The sequence below is a fragment of the Salminus brasiliensis genome, chromosome 15 (genome assembly GCF_030463535.1).
Source record: "Salminus brasiliensis chromosome 15, fSalBra1.hap2, whole genome shotgun sequence".
NCBI classification, from domain to species: Eukaryota; Metazoa; Chordata; class Actinopteri; order Characiformes; family Bryconidae; genus Salminus; species Salminus brasiliensis.
In genome coordinates, this window is record NC_132892.1 from 4,609,973 (window position 1) to 4,631,529 (window position 21,557).

General features: G+C 43.2%; 1 protein-coding gene across 1 annotated transcript; it reads right to left on the reverse strand.

Moving 5' to 3' along the window:
* Window positions 1-521: 521 nt before the first annotated feature.
* Window positions 522-16,909, reverse strand: palb2 (partner and localizer of BRCA2). Its single transcript, XM_072657331.1, has 13 exons — window positions 16,822-16,909; window positions 13,761-13,813; window positions 12,978-13,037; window positions 12,108-12,273; window positions 10,177-11,556; window positions 7,175-8,652; window positions 6,051-6,206; window positions 5,028-5,110; window positions 4,204-4,365; window positions 3,876-3,992; window positions 3,378-3,465; window positions 2,326-2,474; window positions 522-874 (listed from the first exon to the last, which is right to left on the reverse strand). The coding sequence occupies exons 2-13, from the start codon at window positions 13,800-13,802 to the stop codon at window positions 631-633; spliced, it is 4,125 nt and encodes a 1,374-aa protein (XP_072513432.1). The 5' UTR covers window positions 13,803-13,813; window positions 16,822-16,909; the 3' UTR covers window positions 522-630.
* Window positions 16,910-21,557: the final 4,648 nt, after the last annotated feature.

Below are 21,557 nucleotides of genomic sequence, written 5' to 3' on the forward strand. Positions count from 1 at the left end.
CCTACTTCCATTCAAAGTTAAAAGCACTTTTACCTGCTCCTGTAAAATCACCATTTTAGAGATAGGTGCTTTTTAATGGACAGCGACGATATGCACAGAGCATGGAGAAGTCCCCAATATACCCAAATAGCCGATCTATAGTACAGTAATATTAGAGCAAAAAGCTTTGTTTTTGAGGCTTTACGAGAATACCTCTTCTTAATCCGGGTCTCTAAAAGTGCCCTTTTCTAGTGGCAGTACTTCTCTACAGGGACTAGACAAGTTGTGTTGTGTGCATCATTTGCACATCCGTAGCAGCAATGGGGTGTCCACAAACTTTTTCATTTTTTTTTAACAGATTCACGCATCGGTTCAGAAGAGAGGTTCTTTAAAGCTTTACGAGAATGTCTCTTCTTAATCCGGGTCTCTAAAAGTCCATTTATTTGCAAGTAAAAACAATTTTTTTGCAGAGTAAATACATCAAACACAAAAGATCATAAAATACAAACAGTTATTATTCTTTTAAAGACGGAAGACGACATATTAAATGTTTTTATATATTTTGCTTCAATTTGTAAACATTTTTTCCCTTTCGTTTACTTCCAGAAACACTGAAACGTGTTAAATATAAATCATGGTGCTGAAAAAGGTCTAAGAGTTATTAATGACAGTTGTTTTGGTTTCTGTAGGTTTAAACTGGTAGACACTAACATCCCCGTTTAGATATCCAGTGACTAGCGTGCTTGGCCCCGCCCACCGCGCTAGTCGGCACGACTGTGCCTCCCCACCTCCAGGCACACTGGCCACGCCTCCCCTCAAATCCCAGATGGACAGATGGCCTGACTGGAAGACGCCTGCGACCTGCATTGACTCGCAAACGTCGCCATCTATCAACCTGGAGTCGGAGAGAAAAACAGAGCAGGGCACAGATTCATAGTTTTTAAAACACCACTAGCTGATGTGATTCATGTATTGCGATTATATACCTGATCCTTGGCATCTGCGGGTGTTACCATGGTAACAGTATCCGGTGGCAATAAAAGCCCATTTACCATCAGCAAGAAATATTAATATTCCCACATCTAAACAAACAGTGCTATGATAATGGGAATTTGACCCACAGCAATTTTGTTGAGATCATCAAACTACTTTTGCTAAAGTTTCTAGAATAATAAATAAAAATGGGACCTTTTCACATTTCTGGGTTCTCACTTCTATTAGCAGGTCATTTAGTTTCTGGTTGAACCAAAACAAATGTAGCGGCCCAGCTTTAAGATGTTATAAAACGAACCAAAAAAACAGCAATACTTGGGTTTTCAGAAATTTCATGAGTTTCCAGCTAAGATCTACATGAATCCAGGCAATCGGAAAAGGTAGAGGGTCCCAATTTTCAGGTAAATGCCGGTGTTCTGTCGAGCTGAACCACTCATTGATATGTGCTAGAGGCAGAGATGCCAGTTTTCATGTGTTTAGTATGATACTTCGGTTTTCCTCAGATGCATTATTGGACCTGAGCTTACTGGTATTATGTGCTTGAGTGTTACAAAAGTGTACCTTGCAAATAAAATAAAATAAAAAAATCATTAAAAAAAAATCTCATCAATAACCTCAATAAACTCATCTTTACCCTCTGATTAGTGTTTTAGGCTACCTTAAATATCCTGCCAATACCTCTGCTGGGAGCATTCTCTCATCTGGTGCTTCTAGCCTACCAAAATACCCCACCTGCCGTTAAAATAATAAATATATGTAATTTGGTAGCACGCTTTCACAAAGCAGATCAAACGACACTTTGCAGAGATCAACGCCTGAAAGACTCCAGTACCCTGCCATTTCTCTGGGAATGTTTTTTCAGAGAATTCGAGAATCTGTTTATTTTAGAGGATATTAAAATTAAACCTTGGATATAAAATTATTCAGAAGTAATTCGCACATTCACATTCCACATCACTGCTCGAGATGTAAGGAGGGGCCCTGAGACAGCATGTAATGTCATAAAACGCCTGGCAGGCTAACAGATGTGATTTTATCTGCTTTGTCGCATCGGAGTGTGAAAAGGGTCCATTACCCCAGACCTATATTTGACCACCTTTAAATCAGGCCTCTGTCTTAATGAACAAACAGCAATTTGACCGAGAGGCTCATTTGGGTCAAGTCATGCTCGGAGGTGGTGGTGCTGTACCCTTACGTTTCTCTGGGAATGATTTTTAAAAGCCCAAAATGATCAAATCTGTTCTACCCGGCCTGGAACGGATTTCATTTCTAAGAAAATATTTGCCAATTAGACACCCTTCCTTGACGTCATTAAATCTCCATACAGGTCAACAAAATAAGCCCGTCTCTCACCTCTCCGATCGAGCAGCAGCCGGGCTCGTGACGGAGGTCAGCGTGAAGTTTTTGCCTGTAAGTGGATTCATGGCGATCAGAGTGAAGAGAACCGCTTCCTTCTCCTCATCGCAGACGCCTTCACTCTGAAATAACACACACAGCGCCCCCTACGAGACCACACACACACACACACACACACACACACACACACACACACAGAGTACATACCCTACCTAAATAAAATCATACAGACAATCAATCAAACCTCACTTCTGAACGGGTCAGTCTCCCAACTGGTTTGGGACAGCTCCCTACTCTAATTCAAAGCACAGGGTTTAACTCTCTGGAGTCTGGAGGTATGTTCTTCTTAAATTCACCTTTAAAGGCTCTATAATGACACCCCATGTGACCTAGAGCACTGCGTAAAGAGATACTCTGACCCTAAACCTAAAAATTGGAGGCTGATTTTTGTAATTCTTGTAAATGTCCTGTAAAAACCTGCCTTTACTCTTGTGGACGAATTGCTTTGGAGCTCGAAATGGGTTTACCCGGGTCTACATTTTTTTTAAAGCAGTGGACCATATGAATAAAAGGCAGAAGACGAGTTTCTGACATTAGACAGATTTCACACAAAACCATAGATGGATGCACGAATCCAGCAATTACAGATAAGAGGCAGACGATGTCTTCACAGCCTCATAACTCCGGATGTGAGTCACGTACGGCATCTGACAATAAGATGCAAAGGACAGTACAGAGTCCGTATGTATTATTGCAAAGATACTGCGTTTGACCCGCCGGCATGTTCGTAGACTCCAGAGGGTTAACATCTGTTTAGCTACAAGAGCACTGAGTGAGGACAAGCTGAGGAATTTCTAATAATGCATGCCCATACAGCTAGAGACCATTGTGGCAGTGGCAGTATAGTAAGTATAGTGGGCTCAGTGTGACTAAACTCTCCTGGGTAAATACAGAGTAATGCAGTATATTAGTACAATGCAGCCTTGGATTGATTAGCCTTGGATAGGCATTAAAGGCTTCACAAGCAATCGTATACTAATGTCCCCTACCTTGTAGGAATATCCCTTTAGACAGGTTGCCGTGGACATGGTGTCTGTCAGACGTACGGTCTGAAGAAGTTGGCCTGACTTCATGTTCCTAAAATGAAGAAGTGGTAAAGTATGGACTTTAAATTTTTAGAATAATGAAATGACACTGACCGTTGCATACCTATGATACACAAGACCACAGGCTTTGGATGCATGCTGGACATGCAGACTACAGTCTCCAATTACAGAACTACAAGGTGGAGCTGATATAATGGGCCGAGTTCATTGCCAAACTCCGGACACTGATGGCAAGGCGGCATGGCTCGAGATCCGAACTCATGACCCCCAGGCCATAGTGGCAGCTCATTAGATCGCTGTGCCTCTCAACATCCTGAAGAGGACCTGAAGTGACGCAAATCAAGGGAACTTCCTTTGTGTGTCTACTGTGTGTCCACAGTAACATCAATTAATAATTCTAACATTACATGGTTATTAAGAGCCTCCAGCAGACTTGCTCACCATATGAGGAGGGTCTTACATTCAGTCCATCCAATCAGTGCATCTTTTTCCCTTTCCACAGTTGCCAAGGTCTGAATACTTCGATTAGTAGAGACCAGAGTACGAGCATCAGCAACCCTGCAGGAGAGAGAAGAGAGGGCATTTGAATGGAACATGCTACAGAATCTTCTGGTATTTTGGGTACGTGTTTCAGCCCTCAGCTTCAGGCTCAGCATCAAGGTCTTCCTTAAAATGGAGTGTAGGTTTATTCTAGGCTATGCTTCAGCATTAAAAGCATTCATTTCTATTCATGTAATTCAGAATTCCAGGAGTGCATGTGTTCTGTTACCTGCAGTCCTGGGAAAGTGTGAACACCTGGACTTTCTGCTGGGCTCCAGGAGCAGAGCAGCACACCAGCCTGCAGTCAGACGCAGCTACCACTGCCTGCAAAGCACCTTTGCACACCTCAGCCTGAGAGAACTCCCCATCGATACTGGGACAGCAAAGGATCCTGTATAAAACACATATACATGTACACACACACACACAATTAAAGGACTTAGCAGACTGGGTATCTCACACCTCCCCACTGAGTTTAGCTGATTTTTATGGCGAATATAAAAATGTCTATCACACACTAAACAACTGTTGAGTCTCTTCAGCCCAGCATGTGTTCTGTTTTTACAGCATGCACCCAAGTCAAACCGGATGCACCCAAGACCCAGTTATAACACCTACAAGTCTGATCACTCAAACAACATCAGGAGGTGCTCTGAGATGCATTTGAGCCATATGCATTATAGCAGAGTAAACACAAGCGTATTATCAACACACATTCCACAACCAAAACTCCTCCCACTAGACCAGTAAAAATTGCAGCGCAATGCACAAATTTGCATATACCGTCCCACACCGCAGTCGGATCTCAGGCCCACTAACTGAAGACGCTTTGACTACCATGTGTAAATGCATGCGGCTAAAATCTCATCAGGATACAGGCGTAAGCAAATCCCCAAATTGGGGGGGAAATGTGTGAAATATTGGCTAGAAATTATAATAAATAAATAAATAATAATAAAAAAACATATATAGTCAGCATACAATCCAGATACTGGTCACGTGATCAGGTATAAACAGGGTCAAAAGGTTTTTTTAGATTTGTATAAAGCGTACCTCACTTCTGTGATCTCCAGCCTCCCTAGAGATGCACAAAGCAAGCCAGGAGAATCTGGAACCCCTTGAAGAGAGATGACGGACTAGACACACAGAGATTTAAAGGGAATTCAGCGTCACTGGTGCACACAGTAAGAGCTGAGAAATACATTAGCAACTATTGATCTATACGCAGTATGTATAATAAGGAGGACACAATACATAATACAAGAATTACTATTATTTTTGTAATAATAACAACTACAAAAAATAAAAAATATAACAACAACAACTGCATCTGCCAAGAACCTTGTTATACTGCATTTCTTTATGCATTAAATACCGTATTCATGTCACGCTCACTAATGTAATAATTCTATAATGTGTCCAACAACTTGTAAAATAAGAAAAATCAACACTTTCATAATACATAACAATTATGTCAAACAGAAGTCTGCACTGTTCTCATTTTCCATAGGACATTATATGTCCAAATATCTATGGACACCCCAGCTCCTTTAAGCACTCATTACTGACTGCACATCCACAACCTGTCTAGTCCCTGTAGAGAAGTACTTCCAGTAGAATAGGGCTCAATGGAGCAGATAAACATGAACCTACTGGCACCATGCTGCCTAATGCCAGGCGTGGGGTAGAGGGGTATAAAGCCCCACAGCATTGAGCTGTGGAGGAACTGTGTTCTCTGGAATGATGGATGGTGCTCCATCAACTACTTTTGGGTGAATTGGGGATGATGAGGTGATGGGGTGGTGATCATCATCATCCTGACCTCACTAAGGCTCTTGTCACTGAATGTAATCAAATCCTCACAGCAATGCTCCTCCTCCAAAATCTAGTAGAAAGCAGTAGAGACAGCTACTCCAACAAAAGCAGGAGAACTTCTTTTTAATACCCCTGATTTCACAAAAAAACTAGGAACGAGCAGGTGTCCCAATACTTTTGCCCATATATAGTGCGACTACCAGAGGCAGACTACAACTACCCATTATGACTGAGTGTTCGTGCGTGAGTGCTCGTGTTTACCTGTGTGAAGGTCCAAGTGTGTATTAGACTCCACTGCTGGACACCTTCCCTCTTAGCCCAGACACACACACTCCACTCTCCAGCCACACACACGCACCAGTCGTCAGACGACCATCGTACCAAACATAGGTCCAACACGCATCCTCCCTCTAGAGCCTGAGAACAGAGACAAACATTCACATATAGTCCCATAGTCCAAATTCATTCATGGGTTTGAGCCCCAACTGAGCAAACCAATGCCAACCCTCTTAGAGCACGAGGAACCTTGAGAGGAACGACACCAGATAATCTATTACTACACAGAAGTGCTCAGATTTAACCACTGAAGACCAGAGGTCAGGAGTCTTACCACTGGCAATGAAGATTAGATCTATGATTGCCATGTTAATATGAGTGTAAAGAGCTCAGTCTAATTAGGTGCATTAGTAGTAATGGTCCTAGTAAGAGTCTATGCAGAGATCAGTCCAATTAGTGGGATAGGTGGAGCAGAAGGGTGGAGTTTTGGCACACGGAACCAGCTGCAGGGACACCCAGTCAACATTGGTGTCACTGTATGAATTCTCTGATCCATCCAGGCAGCCAATCTCAGGACCATCACCATCACTAACTCCCTAAAGCCTCATCACAACATTGGACTTGGCATGAATCCAAATGGTATGATACGATAATAATGGGCCAAGGCCTTCAATGTTGACTTACTTTATATGCTTGCCGATGCATGATATGGTTAAAAAAGTGTAAGGTGCGGAAAACTAGCTGCTATGCCTTCCCTTATAGCTGCCATGTTCGTTAGTTACTGGGGGGTTTAACGGCAGGACAGCTAATATGCCATTTTTCCGGGCAGGACATTACTTTGGTATCCCACACAAGGATGGCAAGGGTGTTGCTAGTGTACCAGCCTCAGGAAGACGTCAAGAAGGAGGCCTACAAACTTCTGGACACAAAAGGTATGGTATTTATTCCTATGGCAAAAACAAACAGAGGTACTACGGTTGCTACGTGGAAACCCTTAGTCAGATCAGACTGAACGTTCTGGACGTCCGGGTTTGGTGTCAGATATCTCAAAACCTGTAACAAAAAACAAAAACCTGAAACTATCCTGCCACTACAGAAAGAATCATTACCTTAAGAGTATGAGTCCTTTGAAGAGTGCCAGAGGAAATTGTGTTGTCAGAGTGAAGAACAGCTTCTACAGCCTGGTCCTGACAAGGGGTATCAGCATCCAACACCTGGGAAACCAGGTGGACAGGGTGTTCTGTTATCATGTGGCCTGTGTCTGCCATATCCAAGGCTAAAACCATCCCACCGTCTGCTGTCTGGCTGGCTGAGGGATCTAAGGCACAGGGCTTTATCACATTGCCACTGTCAGTCTGCGGTGGAGAAAAGGCCCTGCTCTGGGACTGGTCTTCAGGCTTGGGCTTGGGTTCAGGCCGTGTCTGTGAATGGTGTTCGGTTTCTGTATGTTGGGAAATGCTGTGAAGCCCACGTTCAGGCTGTTTGATGTCTTGATGTTGATTCTCCACCTCAAACGAATGCTTGGTTTGATTTTCAGAAACGGTAGAAACAGCATTATGAACATTCTGGAGTGGAGTCTTTACCACAGGGCTCAACCAGGCCTTGTTTGCAGGTTCAGGCTCTGGGGGTGTATGGAGGTCTCTTTTATTAGTCTGGCTCTGGGTTTGCAGGGTATCTTGGCATACATTCTGTCTTGCCTTTGGGCTATGGCTAATGGTCGCCACAGCTGGAGCTGCATGCTCCGCAAGCTGAGAAGAACATGGAGCAACACTCTGGTTGGAAGGAGAAGTCCAAACAGGTGAGGTGGTGGACAAGTGAGGAGTGATTCCCAGGGAGGGAAGGGAAGAGTCAGGACCATGCTGCATGTGCGGCGTCAAGGACATGCTTAGGTTAAGTACAGCTGGGCATGGAGACCCATTGCCTTCATGTTCATGTTGTCGGCACGTTTGTAGATCATGTGTGTGTTCCTCTGCATTTTCCTCAAGTTCTTTGCTGTAGGCCGTGGGCGTTTCTTTGTCTTCTGTGGGTAAGGTTTGTGAATGTTCTTCCTCCAACTGGTCCACGCTCCTCAACGGTATACAGTCTTCAGTTTCTTGATCATTTACGTCTTCAGAACTGATGATGCCTGACAGGCAAGACTTCTGGCTGCCGGCATCAGGTTTTACCTGGTCTGCAGTCTTAGTAGGCTTTTCCGATTGGTCTGTTTTCCTTGGCATCAGTGACTGATCAGCAGAACTCATCTGACTCAGAAGAAAGCTGTCTTCTAGGTAGGCACTGGGTGGCAGCGGCTCCGGGGGGAAATGTTCAGTCTCAGGGCTCTGCACTTCAGAGCTATCCATATTCTCCTGTTTTCTAAAACTACAGCGCCGGCTGTTGCGCCGCGTGTTGTACGCGGAATAGTGCGGACTCAAAGGTTCCACGTTCAAGGAGGACGTGCAGAGTCTGTGTAGCTTCAGTTGGCCAAACTCGTCGTCCGGTAGGTGAAAGTCCTGAATGTCAGAGGTTGTCAGCAGTTGGCCAAGGGGTCTCCAATTCTTCACTTTCAAAGCTTGAGCAAGAGAGGCTAGAGAAAGCAGAGGTCTGCAATCTGAAAAGGGAAAGAAATACATTCACTAGAACACCAACCACGATTCCTACGTGGGCTGACTTAAGCTACCCCTCAGAGAAAATGTTTTGCTAGCTACAACAGTTTTTGCTACAATTTGTTATTTACACAGTAGTGCAGTCAGTGGCACGACTACCATCAGTGCAGGTGCACTCGGGCTAGTGATGAATTACCCATTTAATGTCATTTTGAGACTTCTTTATCAGTTATTAAGCAATTTTAATGAAAATCAAGCCTTATTTCATTAAGTATAAGCGCCAGTGTTATAGGCGTACAGTACGCTGGTCCAGTTGGCAAGGTTGGTAATATGTCCCATAGTCCAAATTCATTCATATAGCACGTTTAACAACAGACGTTCTCATAAAGCAGCTTTAGAGATATGGGTTTGAGCCCCAACTGAGCAAACCAATGCCAACCCTCATAAAGCAAGAGGAACCTTGAGAGGAACGACACCAGGTAACCTATTACTACACAGAAGTGCTCAGATTTCACCACTGAAGACCAGAGGTCAGGAGTCTTACCACTGGCAATGAAGATTAGATCTATGATTGCCATGTTAATGAGTGTAAAGAGCTCAGTCTAATTAGGTGCATTAGTAGTAATGGTCCTAGTAAGAGTCTATGCTGTTAAAAAAAACGAGTCTTTTTAACAGTCATTAAGCAACTTCATAGCGGAAACTAATTATAGACTTGAGGATTAGACTACTTTGGATCACCAACTTTGCTGAGATATAAGATCCCTGGACAAAGAAAATGAGCACCTTGAGTGTTTACGGTGGTAGAAACTTTAGGCTCCTGCAGACGGTGCTGCACAAGGATGGTCGGGCTGTAAATACCTCCAGAGTGTGGTGCGACAGGAGGTGGTACAGAGCAGTGAATGTCTCGTTAGACGTGTGAAAATTGGGTCGACAAAAATGAGAACCGTATGGTCATACGGGTCTACTAGCAGTGGCAGAAATCCTACAGTCTACAGCAATCGCTCCTCGGAATTGTGGCCAAAAGACGGAACTGACGGACAGGGACTACTGGCAGGTTTCATGGCTTGTGAACGAAAATCTCTTCGCTTCCAGATGAGAATTGCTTCTAGAAGTAAACTCAGGTCCTTCACCATCAATTCCTGAAAGAACTCTCCACAGGGAGCTGCAGAACATGGATATCCTGTAGACTGGGATTGCTGCCACTGCTGGTAGACCCGTATGACCGTACGCTTCCATATATACTGCAGATTCAGCTATGGTCTTTGGCCGCCCAAATGCAGTCACTCCTTTTCAACGAGGCGCTCACTGCACTGGACCACCTCTACCCCAAGCATTTCTAGCCTGATCATCCTTGCTATTTCTTTGTCAAGGGAGCTTGGTGAGCAATGGTGAGTTAAAAAGTAATATTCAATATGACTAATATTCAGATGCCCCTGCAGGCCTTTGTTACCCAAATCAGAGGGTAAGGGTTCAAGCTATTCTGTGCAGGCAGACACTGTTCATCTTCTGAGTTAAACATCAGGCCTCACCGTTTCCATTTGTGCTTGTCTGAGCTTGAGAACATGAAACAGCCCCTTCTGCTTGGCCCCGTCTCCTCCTGAAGATTGGGTACACATCAGAATCTGGTCGGAGCTTACAGTTCAGGTAGAGCTGAGAATCTGAAAGGTGCTTAAAATCTGCAGCTACAGGCTGTGCATTCAAAACAGGTTTGGGCGTTGGGATAGGCTCAGGCTGAGAAGATGTCTCCAGCTGTGGGAAGGACTCCCCTGAGAGGGACGTCTGGAGAAGGGACTGAGATTGTGGGGATTGAGTGGATGATTCAGTTTCCGTAAGAGACTCAGGCTCCACTTCAGAGAAGTCTGCTGTAGTACACGACCTGCTGATGCCTACCGCCCTGGTACGCCTGCGACCTCTCCGTCCTCTTCGGCCACGTCCTCTGCATCTGGGCTGGTCAAGGGCTTTGCCATGTGGTTGCGAGGCCTCTGAGGTCAAGTGACTCCTACCTCGAGTCTGAGAAGCTGAAAAGCTGGACTTTCGTCTTCCCCTCCCTTTAGAGAGCTGGCTGTGAATGACAGCATCCAGGTCTACAGGGCTGTGGGCTGCGGCCATGCGCCTGGTGGTACGAATGTAGTATTCCACCGGAAAAGGTAAACCCTCGATTAATGTACAGGAATCAAGGAATCCAGTCTTTTCAGAAGAGAACAGAACGGCCATTCCGTCTTTGTCCCTTTCCGTGTCATTTTCTTTGTGATTATCTGATTGTTTAGAAAGACCAGTTGACTGACAAGACGGTACCTGCATAAATAACTGGTCAGAGGCGGTAGAGCTTGATTGGGAACTGGTGTCAGCTGACTGGTCAGCTAGAGGGTTCTTAACTTCTACTTGGCCTACTGGAAAGACTTCCACAGGTGATCGATTTACCGAAGAAGTCCCTGCTGTTGAACACAGTGGTACCCCCACATCAGAGCTACCTTCACTTTCCCTCAACTTATCCTCCAGCACCTCCTTCAGCTTCTCTTCACCAGCCTCTCCCTCACTCCCTTTCGCATTCCAGCCAGCCTGGCTGTTTTCTTCTTCAGTCTGCCCTCTGGCCGTGTCAGGCCTTCCTTGCTCTTCACCTCTTTCCATCTCCAGGTGGTTTGCCTTATTACTCCAGTCACAGTCAGCCCTTTTCTGCTCTTTCTCTTCTCCCGGTCTCTCCTCCACTCCCTCCTTTGCTTTGTCTTGGCTGTCAGTGTCAGACTCCTTCTCCCTGCTCTGCAGACGAAGGCGGCTGCGTTTGGAGCGCAGGCGGTGAGTGGGACTTCGTCTGCCTGTTGGTGTGGAACAGGGAGAGACGTCTGACCCGTCAGGGAGATGGAATCGGACGAAGGGGAGTTTTTTAGATGAGAGAAAACCATCATCAGGCTCTGTAAAACATTAGTACAATGAGACGTTACATGGGTAAATGCACTGGTGCTGATATACAGTTTTATGCTCAACTCTGGATACCCCTGGTCAAACTTATTTTAAATAAAAGTACATATTTTTCTGTATATATTATAAACAAGAGATGTGCAACACATTACAGTGCCTATAGAAAAATCTTCATATTATCTTCATGATTTAATGTACAACCTGACATCTTTATCTATAACAGTCCTAATTAATTAATTCATAAAAAATTAAAATAATCTAATATTACATTTAATTGTAATCTAATTCTAAATATTAAATATATATATATATATATATATATATATATAAAAGTAATGGCCTGTAGTTTGGTACTGAAGAAATAAGGTTAATGTAGCCAACAAGTAATGAAGGCTAATGTACACCTATTAGCATCATTAGCATCAAATGCAGGCCTAAATCATCAGCACACGCTTTCCTCAAACTGCAGTAAGGTGGTTTCTGGAAAGGAAATTAAACAGGTCTGGATGGATCTTGGCGCCACATTTGGCGCCAGGACACTTACTGGTTTCCAACAGAGGAGTCTGGTTGGAAAGCAGGTTGGAGTTTGATATAGAAGGAGAGGCGGGGCTTAGCTGGGATAGGCCTGGCGTGTTGATCTGCAGCAGGCGGTTCTGGTGGGAGATTCTGTTTTGCACGTGTCTGCGTACCGCCTCTCGCCGCTCTGCTCGCTACAAACACACAGTCAGATGTCCAAATTTTAATAAATAAATTAATTAATCAATAACAGGGTTGTAAGCAGACTTATTAAAAGTCATCAGAGAGTTTAGGTCTTGATCTAAGTCACATGCATTGTATGGCACCTTTTAATCCCTGCATGTAATCCTATACAGTGGCTAAATATACACTTTATCCCCCTGCTTTTACCAAATAAAAATATGAGAAGATGACCTGTGAAATTCCAGAGCCGCACAGCGTAGCGTAAAGTGTACAGGCACGTTATAATCATATTTACAACATGATTATAGAAGACACAGAATCAATAGATGAAGAAATATGAATATTATAAATATATATATATATAAATATATAAAGTACTAGCTGTTTTAGAGAAGCCAATACATCATGACCATCATGTATCTGGCACCAACATGTAACAGCTGATCTTTGGGTTGTTAAAGAAAGAAAATTTCTAGCTGGACACGTAAAAAAGGCTAACTCCAGATCATGTGTCTCAACATTTTCCGGAGATCAAATACAAGAGAGGGGAAAAATAATTATATTTATCTTTTATATCTCCCTCTTATATTTATTATATTTTTGGACTGTTTGACAACTGGCACAGAACACATTTGGTGGCAGACATGGTGAATAAACCCCCCACAGACCCACCCAAACCCCACCAACCCACCCACCCACCGATTCACACACTTACCTGTAGACGCTGTGCTGTTCTTTCATACTCCCTCTGCAGCAGCTCCAGTCGCCTCCGGAGCTTTAATCGAATACATTCATGTAAGAACATAAAACCATCCCACAAACCACACCATTAACAAACATATCCCCAAATTCAGCCTCCAGACATTCAGCTCCTCCTCCTATAAACGTTTATTTATAGACACCATTCTCTAACGCACAAAAAGGTCCAGCAGACTAAGGTGCAACCACTATGATCAGAGGATCGCTGGCGTGAATCCCGATCATGCTGCTAGCCATCGGCAGCCGAGGCCCAGAGAGAGCACAACTGGCCCGGCTCTATCCAGAGTGGGTAGATGGCGCTCTCTCCCCACACCGCTGGTCGCCACTGGCGTCTGCAGGCTGGTGCGTCGAAGCCGGGTGTATGGCACGTTCCTCCAGGCGCGTTGGTTGCCCGGCGACGTTGCATCGGCTGCAGTTCGAAAAATGAGTGGATTGAGTGCGTACGGGTTGGGTAATTAGTGGTCCGAATTGGGGAGGAAATGGGCAAAAAATTGGTTTAGAAACCCACACAATCACACATGGACCTCGGAGGAAAACCAATACCAGACAAATGTAGAATATGGACCCTTTATAGTGCATAAACACTACTGCTGGGGCAGTTTACGTAGTTCATCCTGTCAGGAAACGTCATATTTTGTGAAAGTCGCTGTTTTAAAAGTGCAGACCAACCTGTGAGTTAAATAAAAAATAAAAAAAGAAATAAAAAAAGAAGAAGAAGAAGAAGAAGATGAAGACCTACTATCTCTTTATCTTCTCCTGTGAGACTCTCCTCGGCCATCATGACAAGATCACCTGCAACAGATGTAAAATGAGGGTTTTCATTATGATGCTCAACAGAGAGCCAGTGTTGGACTAAACTGCAGGACCTGTGGTGCAAAAGCTTTCTGATTTGGGCTGATCTGGGCTTTGACAGAGGTCAAATCTGCCTTTACCGAGTAGTCATCAAGGACCTAAATGCTTGGTAGCCTATATGTTAATAGTGACAGATATTTTTTAAAGATATATTTTTTTTTGCAGAATGTTCAGATGATGCTGGATTCTCCAATACCAAACCAAAAACCACCCCGTGATGTACTGGAAACTGCTGGTACGCCAGTGTTACTGCCTACAGTCAAGCAAGTTTTAGAGTCTGCAGCTGAACCACATGGACAAAGGAAAATCCAGAGGGTTTTATGGTCAAACGAGACAAAGATTCAGTTGCTTGGTCACAACGACCAGACATATGGTTGGAAGAGTAAGGGTAAGGTGTTGTATCAGCTGTTAAGCATGGTGGTGGTAGTATCATGCTCTGGGGCTGTATTGCTGCCAGTGGAACTATCCTCAAAAGTCTTCAACATAACCTCAAACCCAAGTTTAAGCAATAACTACATTATAGGTGGTTGTAGAATGGACAAAGCTGGCATTCACTAAGCTTTTAAAATGGCCTTAAGCTCAGAAATATGTGGACTGTGCTTGAAAGTCAGGTCTGTGCCAGAAAACCAACCAATTTAACTGAATTCTGCCAAGAAGCTAAATATTAGATGTGCTGTATGTATGTTTTTGATGATGTTTTTATGTACATAATTCTGACCCTGTGTTAATTTCAGAACTCCCTCCTATAATTGTTACCTTGCGCACCAAATGTTCTACATTTTTTATTACTAAAGATGTAGGTTGTAACTCATTCAGCTCTGAACAAATAGTTTAAGAAAAAGCATTGAAAGCCCAATATTGCTTGCGGATGTAAACTTCTCAACACCACTGTATCTGCATTTTATTACTTACTTTATTACTAAGGAATTTGTAACTCTACAGTAATAAAAGTCAGCTTTCACTTTACCGCTATCTGAGGAATCTTAGATATCAATCAACTCCCATATTGGTGCACTCATAACTGATACTACTATTCCTAACAATTACTTGGTAGAGTTCATAAATTTGCTTATAACAACCGTATAACTACCCCCATATTATTCAGTAAAATCTGGCAGGGTGCCTTCAAAAAACTGTGAACTGTGAAAACAAAACCTTCCAGTGCTAGAAGGCATTACATTGACTGACCAAAATAACAGCCAGGGCCGAAACCCTACAGTACAGAGGAAGAAAAATAATATTTAGAGATATTAACCTTTAACCTAGCAATTTAATGAATCAGTCCCATAATTTAAGAATAAACTGTTCCCGTGTTTTAATTAAACAACCCCTTACCTTTTTTATTTTTTTCTTAAATTAATGTGTTCCCCCAGTTTAAAACATATTCCTTTGATGTAATAAATAGTTCAAGAACATTCCATTCCTCTGATTTAATAATTTGTTTCCTTATCTTAATCATTTTTACCCTTAATTCATTAATAACCCATTACCTCAATATAACAATTTGCTTTCTCAGTTTAAAACATAATTTTACTTGATTTAATAAATTGTTCAAGATTTAATAAATCACTCCTTTAATTTAAGACACTTGGTCTGAAACATCTTTCCCTTAATTTAATACATTTTTCAAGATTAAATAAATAATCATCTTAATAACATATCCTTCACCCGATTCAATAATTTGTTCTCCAAGTCATAAAACATATTTCCCTTGATTTAGTCAATTGTTCAAGATTGAATAAATCATTCCCTTAACTTTATAACATACCATTCCCCTGATTTAATAATTTGTTCCCTCAGTTTAATCAATTCTTCCCTTAATTCAGCAATAAACCCTTCCCTCAACTTAATAATTTGTTCCCTCAGTTTAATCAATTCTTCCCTTAATTCAGCAATAAACCCTTCCCTCAACTTAATAATTTGTTCCCTCAGTTTAATCAATTCTTCCTTTAATTCAGCAATAAACTCTTCCCTCGATTTAATAATTTGTTCCCTCAGTTTAATCAATTCTTCCCTTAATTCAGCAATAAACTCTTCCCTCGATTTAATAATTTGTTCCCTCAGTTTAATCAATTCTTCCCTTAATTCAGCAATAAACTCTTCCCTCGATTTAATAATTTGTTCCCTCAGTTTAATCAATTCTTCCCTTAATTCAGCAATAAACCCTTCCCTCAATTTAATAATTTGTTCCCTCAGTTTAATCAATTCTTCCCTTAATTCAGCAATAAACTCTTCCCTCGATTTAATAATTTGTTCCCTCGGTTTAAAACATCTTTCCCTTGATTTAATAAATCATTCCCCTAATAATGTATCTACCATTCCCCTGATTTAATAACTAATCAAGAATACATAATTTCCCTAATTTTCTAACATACTATTCCCCTGATTTAATAACTTGTTCCCTCAGTTTAAAACATATTTCCCTTGGTTTAATAAATCATTCCTCTGATTTAATAACTTGTTCCCTGGGTTTAATAAATCGTTCCTCGGGGTCAGTAAATCAGTCCCTCGGTTTAACTGAAGCTTCCTCTCTAAACTAAGGAAACAGTTTATTAAATCGAGCAGGATTGTTCAACAGAGGAAACGATTTATTAAGAATATTACTGTGTCTGTTTTTCTACCATGATGTTTAAGGGCCTGGATCCAGTCTAACCCCTCCGAGGCTGCCCGGCCTCCCCCTGTCTGAGTGGGCTGATCACTAAAACACGGCGGAATCTCCCCATTTCATCCTCACCTGAGGCCTTTAAGCCCCTCACTGAACCACCGAGGAGGAGTAAATGGGTTTGCTGTACAACAACAGCCCGCGTTTCACAGCTGTCAGGTTCTCAGAAGAGCGAGAAAACAGAAACAAGCTGAATCAGCCGAGTGAGCCAGCGAGCGAGCTAGCGGTTAGCCGGCGCTGCCGCCCTGTCAGACACCCGGCAACGCCTCAGAAAGGCTCGGTTTACCTGAGACAGGTCATGGCCCAGTGTGGAGGAGTGTAGTACTGGCTAATTAACTAACTAGTTAACTACAGGACGCTAAACTGCTCATAACTGTAGCCGTTCTTGAGGACCATAACAAATCTCCCGCTACTTCGCTCTCGCAGGCGAAAGTAATGGATGCAAGATTGGGTTTTATTTTGCTTCTTTTTTTTTTTCTTTTTTTTTTGGAGTCGTTAAGGTTAGATATTAGTTGGTGCCGATATGTACAACACAACTTAGACACCCTTTTATTAGCACTAATTTTGTGCAGGCAACTATTTTCAGTTCTTATTTCTGTTTTTTCCTCAGCTCGGGTCTCGACTGCTTTAAAGTTGTAGTTTTAGAAGTGAGGCATTTCAACGCAGTCATATTAGAGTAAACGTCGCCAAAAACTACATCTCCCATGGTGCACTCCGCATCGGAACTCTCCGCAGGGGAAAGAATGGAGAAAAGAGCAGCTGGCAACACCAAGATTCAGAAATACCAAGAATCTGTATAGTCATTTATTTGGAGTATACATGCAAAACCTATATAATTATAATTATGATTTTAATAAACTGAGATCTGAGAAGTTAATGTTTAGCCGTTAGCATTAAAGAAGCATTATGTAGCTAGCACCTCTATTAAGCTCGGGGTTCCTTTAAAAGATGCCATAGAGTGCTTTTATAGAGTATTTTAAGTTGATTGGTGGGTAAATAGTAAGTAATGTCAGGTAAAATGCTTTTCTGTGAATGAAGGGTATGTTAGCACTGCGAGGGCACAGTGCGAGGGCACAGTGAGCACACATGCCCGGAGCGGTGGGCAGCTATTGCTAAAGCACTGGATATGGGCTATTGATAACAGGGTTGTGGGTTCGATACCCAGGCTCAGCAAGCTACCAACGTTGGGCCCTTGAGCAAGGCCCTATACCCTCTGCTGTAGCGATGGCTGCCCACCGCTCCGGGCACATGTGCTCACCGTCACTGTGTGTGTTTAATCACTAGTGTGTGTGTGTTCGCTGCACGGATGGGTCAAAGGCGGAGGCCAAATTCCATCTGTGTCCAACACTAATGGTGAATATCTTCTTGTATTGGGTCACCACCTCCTCTTTGTCAGCTGTCAAACACACTCACACACACTTATGCAAATGGTTAAATGGGCCCTTTTGAAGTGTGTAATTATCTTAAGAATGCACACTCGTTATCTGTCCTCAGTCTGTTTAGGACAGCCGGCCACCGGTCAGAAGATGCTGAATGATGCTGCGAAGGCCTTTTTTTGTACCCTTCCAGCCACAGAAAATGAGCCCACCAGTGTTAAAATGACGAGGTAAAGCTACCTTACTACCTATAGCTTTTGGCTAGTCGCAGTCATTTCTGCCCTTCACCGTTCACTTCAATGACCATTTTAAGACCGTTAGCACAGTCGTCCCGGTACGAGAGGACATTCCACGTCCCACCAGCAGCGTTAGCTGCCTGGCTTCTCTCTGCATTTGCCAGATGTGTTATCAGAAGGGGGTTTTCATAGTGTTTCAGAGTCTGAAGATCTTACTCTAGAGCACCGAGACAAGACAAGACAGCCATATTCACCGTTACTGTTGGACACAGGTGGTGTTTGGCCTCCATCTTTAACTCATTCGTGCAGTGAACACACACATACATACACACTAGTGATGTGCCTGGAGTGATGGGTGAAGGGTCTTGCATTATGCTTATTATACCAATACAGGGCTGTACAGTAAATGAAGGCTGGGTGATTAGGGTCCAGACGAAGCGTCTATACTAACAGTAAAACAGATGGGGTGTTGGGGTGTAAGTGAAGATGCTGAGGTAAGCTGGGGTAAGGCTGGCTAGAACACTTGAGGTTGTGTGTGGTTGCGAATAACATCACAGTCTTGAGTGGTTTACTGCTTTAATTCAACAGCTTTTACAAAACAAATCAATAAAATACAGCAAAATATTGAATATGCTTTAATACTGTATGATCCTTCCGCCAGAAAAGTAGTTCCACGACGAATTCCACGAGTTGCATTGCTATGAAAGGATGCAAATTCTCCAGCCTGACTTAAGGCCACTTTAAAAGTTTAGATTATATCATATTTATAAATGATGGATTATGTGTCATTTTGTCTCCTCTTCTCATTGTCTTAATGGTTCAGAGGAAGATGTTGTGTGCAGGCTTAAAATGAACAGGGGGATTCTTCAAACACCAGGACGGACTAAGCGGAGGTTCGTTAAGGTACCTGATGAGCCCTGTACTTACTATAAGGCTCACCTATCGTGGTCCGGATAGAGCCTTAGAACTGTCGAAGTAGCTAGCTAGCGCTACCAAGTTCAGCTCAGCCGTCCCAATTGTTGTTGAATTTATCGTTGAGCACCTCGCAACCTCTCAGATTGAAGATCTGCTGGTGGGGAAAAAAGAGCCTAACTATCTGCCCCAGAGTGATTGTAGATTTTTTCAATAGTTCCTCCCACCTTCAAGTTTGGACATGAAGAGAGGGTTCATCCGAGACTCTAAAACCAGCGCTGTAGGACATGAGCAGGCCTGTTTATAGCATACCCAAGAACAGCTGAATTATCCACCTTGTTCAGAGTGCGACTTTAAGGCTCTGAGGGTTGTGAGGTACTGAGCAAGTTCTAATGCTTAATGCATGTTGTGTGCTGTAGCGGTTCCTGGAGTAAACCAAGCCAGGTTGCTGTAAGGCCTTCACCCACTGACCTCACATATTTGAGAAACAGCTCTGGGTGCAATTTGAATGAAAAAAAAAAGGATGACGGTCTGATGGTGCACATATTTATACAGGGCCTCCTTTCCAACTGCCGCTGATACAACGGCACCGTCAACAATGCGCTCAGAGCAAAGCACCAGATACTCAACTCTGATACATTGGCTAGTAGACGCCCGTGCCAGCCTGCATCACACTGAAGTGATGTGGGGGGAGAGAGAGAGAGGCCAGTTGTGCTCCCTCAGGCTCCGGTTGCTGCTGAAGGCAGGCATCATGACCTGGGATTTGACCATGACCAGGCAGCACCTTAGTTCAGTGGACTACTCAGAGCCCATTCTACAAGGCCTCAAGCCTACAGGTCAACAAGGTCGACAGCAATCCCCAAGGATCCGTTACATACAGGCAGGGGTCCCTAAGAAGTGGGTGCCCAGTTAAGATGACCCCACTAGCACAACGGAGACTCATCAATGAGTGACCGCCAAAGATTTGAAGCTGTTATTGGTTCAGGCTAACATCTGTGTTCATGAGCCTACAGTCCGTAAAACCTTGAACAAGCAGGGTGTCAATGTCAGGACACCATGAAGGAAGCTGCTGCTCACTAAAAAGAACATTGCGGCACGCCTGAAGTTTGCGAAAGAGCACACTGACACACTGTTTTGTGGACAGATGAAACAAAGATTGAACTATTTGGAAAGAACATACTGCACATCACCATGGAAATATCATCCCAACCATAAAGTATGACGGAGGGAACATCATGAGATGGGCCTGCTTTGCTGCACCAGGGCCTGGCCAGCTTACAATCACTGAGGGGAAGATGAATTCCCAAGTGTATCAAAAAATTCTACAGGATAATGTGAGGGCAGCTGTATTTCAGCTGAAACTCTATAGAAGTTGGGTAATGCAACAGGACAATGACCCAAGACACCAGAGCAAGTCCACAACAGAACGGCTTATGAGGCCCATGAATCTGGTTCTGGAGAACCCTGATTACACCTGCAACACAAACGGATTCCTCAAAGGGTAGAATAGGAAAAACAGTCTTCAGGAACGTCAGAAACTTTGGACAACCCTGGCTTTAATCCCTGCTGTATAGACTGTGGGGAAAGGCATCAGACACTTGAACCCTCCTTACTGGAGAACCACAGGGCTGTGTGCTCTCATTCCTTCTCTTAAATTTGTACCCCAAGCCGTTCTTGAGGAGTCTGCACCATTGTGGTCAGCCTCCTAACCAACAAAGACTAGCCTCCATACAGAAAGGAAGACAAGGAGGAGGTTTCCTGGTGCAGTCCCAACCACCTGTTGCCGACCCTACAAAAGACTTGAAATGGTGGTGGACATTGGACACACCCATCTCCCCCTCTTGTGTGCTTTCAGTGCCCTGAAGTGGGACGGCTGTGGAAATTCGACCCGGCACAGTGATCGTCAAGTCCTTTCTCACCTAATTCATAATCGTGTAGTTTGGATTGTCCACCTCAAAATAAGGAGCCTCCATGAGCCATAATCAGAGCAGCAGAGGATCATATGGTGTACTCTGCCTTTGCTCCAGGACAGCAAGGTCAAAAAGTGGGCTGGCAAGATTATATCTGACCCGTCATTACCCTGGACACCACCTCCTTCAACCACTGCCCTCTTGTAAAGGATTCAGGGCCATCAAAGCCAGCACAAATTGACAAGCTAGCAGCGTTTTTCTCTAGAGCTGTTGCACTCATCAACTGTAGAGGCTAACCTGGCAACCGCCCCTTAGTGTAGCCCAGTAGAGAGCTTTAAATAATAAAGAGATATAAATAGACGGTAAGTATGTTGTTAAATTAAGAAAACCACCTTTTAACCTTTAATAAGAGCATTGAAATTAGCCCCTGGCTACCAGTTTTAGAATCAACAAACCAGTTCAGTGAAAGGAAGTGGACTGAACTTGCTTATTTATGTTAATATTTACCATTTTATTGTGACGGTTTATTATAAATAATACAGCTAACCGTCATTTATTAATATTATTAAACTTTATTTTTTATTTTAT